We start from the raw sequence: 2,577 nt of genomic DNA on the forward strand, positions 1-2,577 counted from the left end.
GCTTGTCAATGCAATTTTAACTTATTTATTCAAGAAGATACTTTTCTCTGCTTCATTTTGATTCTTTAATCTCAAAGCAAATGTTGCAATGGAGAATTACAATTATAATTGATTTATTTCACTAATAAGAAATTTAATATTTAAAACTTTTAATTGAGTAAAATCTTGGATTAAGGAGCACAAAAATTAAGAAGAGTTGTGTCAAATGTACAATTTGTGAGTTGTGATTCGTGTGCATAGTATCAATTACGGCCTTCATTTAAAAATAAAGGAAAAAAGGTTTTGACTAGTAATAAATTACAGATTACTGAAACAAAAAACCTAACAACAAAAGATATTCTTGCAGTTTTCAAAAAAAAAAAAAAAAAAGAAAGAACGATCGAAAAGATAGAAAGACACGAAGACATCGCGCACACTTTACCACGAGAAAGACACGAAGACATCGCACACCGTTTACCACGACAAGTCTTATTCGAATTTTCGGACCGTTGGGCCCTTTTGAGACAGGATAACGGTTACTGAAATGTTTAAAAAAATGAAACTCCCACTTTTTCTCTTTCCATCGGACCACCGCAGTAGCCTTCAAATCTTTCTTACGCATAAAACCACAAATAACTGGCGAGAAAGAAGAAGACACCTGAACCGCATCAATGGGCTGTGTCTCTTCCAAGTTGTTCAGGAAAGATCTCAGTCAAGAAAATTTGGTTCAGAAAGCAGATAATATCTCCAACCATGTGGTCTCTCTCACGTCGAGTACTTATGGTGTCCTTAGACTTGACAAAGAAAACCAACAGCAACAGCAGCAGGGGGAACATCTTCATCTTCAACAACAATTGCAATCCATCAAAAAATGTGGGATTGATTTGAAGAAGCCTTCACCTCCTCGACAAGAGCCTGAAGTTATCAATGCGTGGGAGATAATGCAAGGTCTGGAAGAAGAAGTACCTCTATCGAATTTGATCCCGGACAAGAAAAGCCCAAAATCGCGACTTCTTCTACGTGGGTTCGGGGATTTGGATGCAAGAAGCCCACTAAAGTTCTTGAATCAAATGGCATCCCCTAGAAAACTGAAGAAATTTGGAGGAAAAGAGAACGCTACCCCGAAAACGGTCTTCAAAGCATGTAATTTGCAGGGGAGTTCACAAAAAGCGTCTCCAATGCTGAGAGTTCCAAGAAAAGACAGTCCTAATGATGCCAAATGTGAGAGTCTGAGGATTGATTCAGGGGTAGTTTTGTCGCGGAGGAGGAGTTTAGGCCCGCTGTTTGATCCAGAACTCGTGGCATCATTCGAGAAAGAGTTGTCCGAAGAGAAAGAGCAAATCAAGAAGATGGTTTCAGGAACGCCCACCGCGGTAAAGAAGAGGAATTCCCAAGACTCGGTGTCTATTCTCGAAAATTTCGAGGAAAAATGCCCCCCGGGTGGTGAAAAAGCGGTGGTCCTGTATACGACCACGCTGAGGGGTATAAGGAAGACATTTGAGGATTGCAACACAGCCAGATCAGTGATCGAGTCGCATCAGGTTCAGATGTTTGAGCGCGATGTGTCGATGCATTCAGGATTCAAGGATGAGTTGAGGGGATTAATGGGCACAAAAGAAGTGAAAGTTCCCTTGGTTTTTGTCAAGGGAAGGTTGATTGGTGGGGCTGACGAGATAGTGAAGTTGGAGGAAGATGGTAAGTTAGGTACTCTCTTCAGCGGGATCCCGAAGGCAGTTGCTATCTGCAATGGGTGCGCAGGGGTCAGGTTTGTAATGTGCATAGATTGCAATGGTAGTTGCAAAGTGTTGGATGAGAAAGGGAAGAAGACTGTCAAGTGCAAGGAGTGCAATGAGAATGGGTTGATTCAATGTCCATTCTGCTCTTGAGATTAACTTAAAAACTTCATTCCAGTGTTATTGCTAACCTCCAATATTTGTTTTTAATGATTTGTGCTAATTATCGTTGGTTCTCCCATGTGTGGAGAATGAGGTTTGTTGGAGTTCTTGGTCCTCTTGGACGTGGAAAGAACTCTAACGGCCTCTGTCAGTAGTTGGGGGATCCTTAAAAAAGTGTGTTTGCTTTTTGGACAGCACCCCACCAATCCCCCCCCACCCCCCACCCCCCCAAAAAAATTTTTAGAGTAGTATGTAATTTTGTCTTGGTTGCAAATTGCAATGCTTGTACCCTGGATTTTCAGGGCCTGGGATTTAAAATTATGTGTATTGATTTGGATCAATTTGTGTGCAAATGGCAATGAAATTTCCTCCTATGTGTTGTGTTTTTTAATTAGTCGACTGAGCTCGCATTTCCAGTCGAGTTGACTGCGCCTCACCCTTGCAGACTGTCGGTCGATCCCGCGATTTGCTCAATAGGGACAGTACAAGGTTTGGGGTAGACCAAACCAGATCTGCCGTCTATTTCAGGGCTTTGACCATCATGATTTAAACCTGGCTGGGCAAGAAGGTTTTCGTAACTTTCTTCTACCCTTATTCTGCTCCTTTGCAAGTGGTGATCTGTCCAGTTTTGTGTTGGGGCTAGCTTGTACATGTTCTCTGCTATTTTAAGATTTCTGGATAACTTAGTGGCTCGATAAATCAT

At 41.6% G+C, this 2,577-nt stretch overlaps 1 protein-coding gene across 1 annotated transcript; it reads left to right on the top strand.

Annotated features, from left to right (window-relative positions):
• The first annotated feature begins 566 nt into the window (after positions 1–566).
• Positions 567–2,089, top strand: LOC113692252 (uncharacterized protein At3g28850-like). Its single transcript, XM_027210641.2, has one exon. The coding sequence runs from the start codon at positions 651–653 to the stop codon at positions 1,863–1,865; it is 1,215 nt and encodes a 404-aa protein (XP_027066442.2). The 5' UTR covers positions 567–650; the 3' UTR covers positions 1,866–2,089.
• Positions 2,090–2,577: the final 488 nt, after the last annotated feature.

This window comes from Coffea arabica, chromosome 6c, assembly GCF_036785885.1.
Source record: "Coffea arabica cultivar ET-39 chromosome 6c, Coffea Arabica ET-39 HiFi, whole genome shotgun sequence".
Classification (NCBI taxonomy): Eukaryota; Viridiplantae; Streptophyta; class Magnoliopsida; order Gentianales; family Rubiaceae; genus Coffea; species Coffea arabica.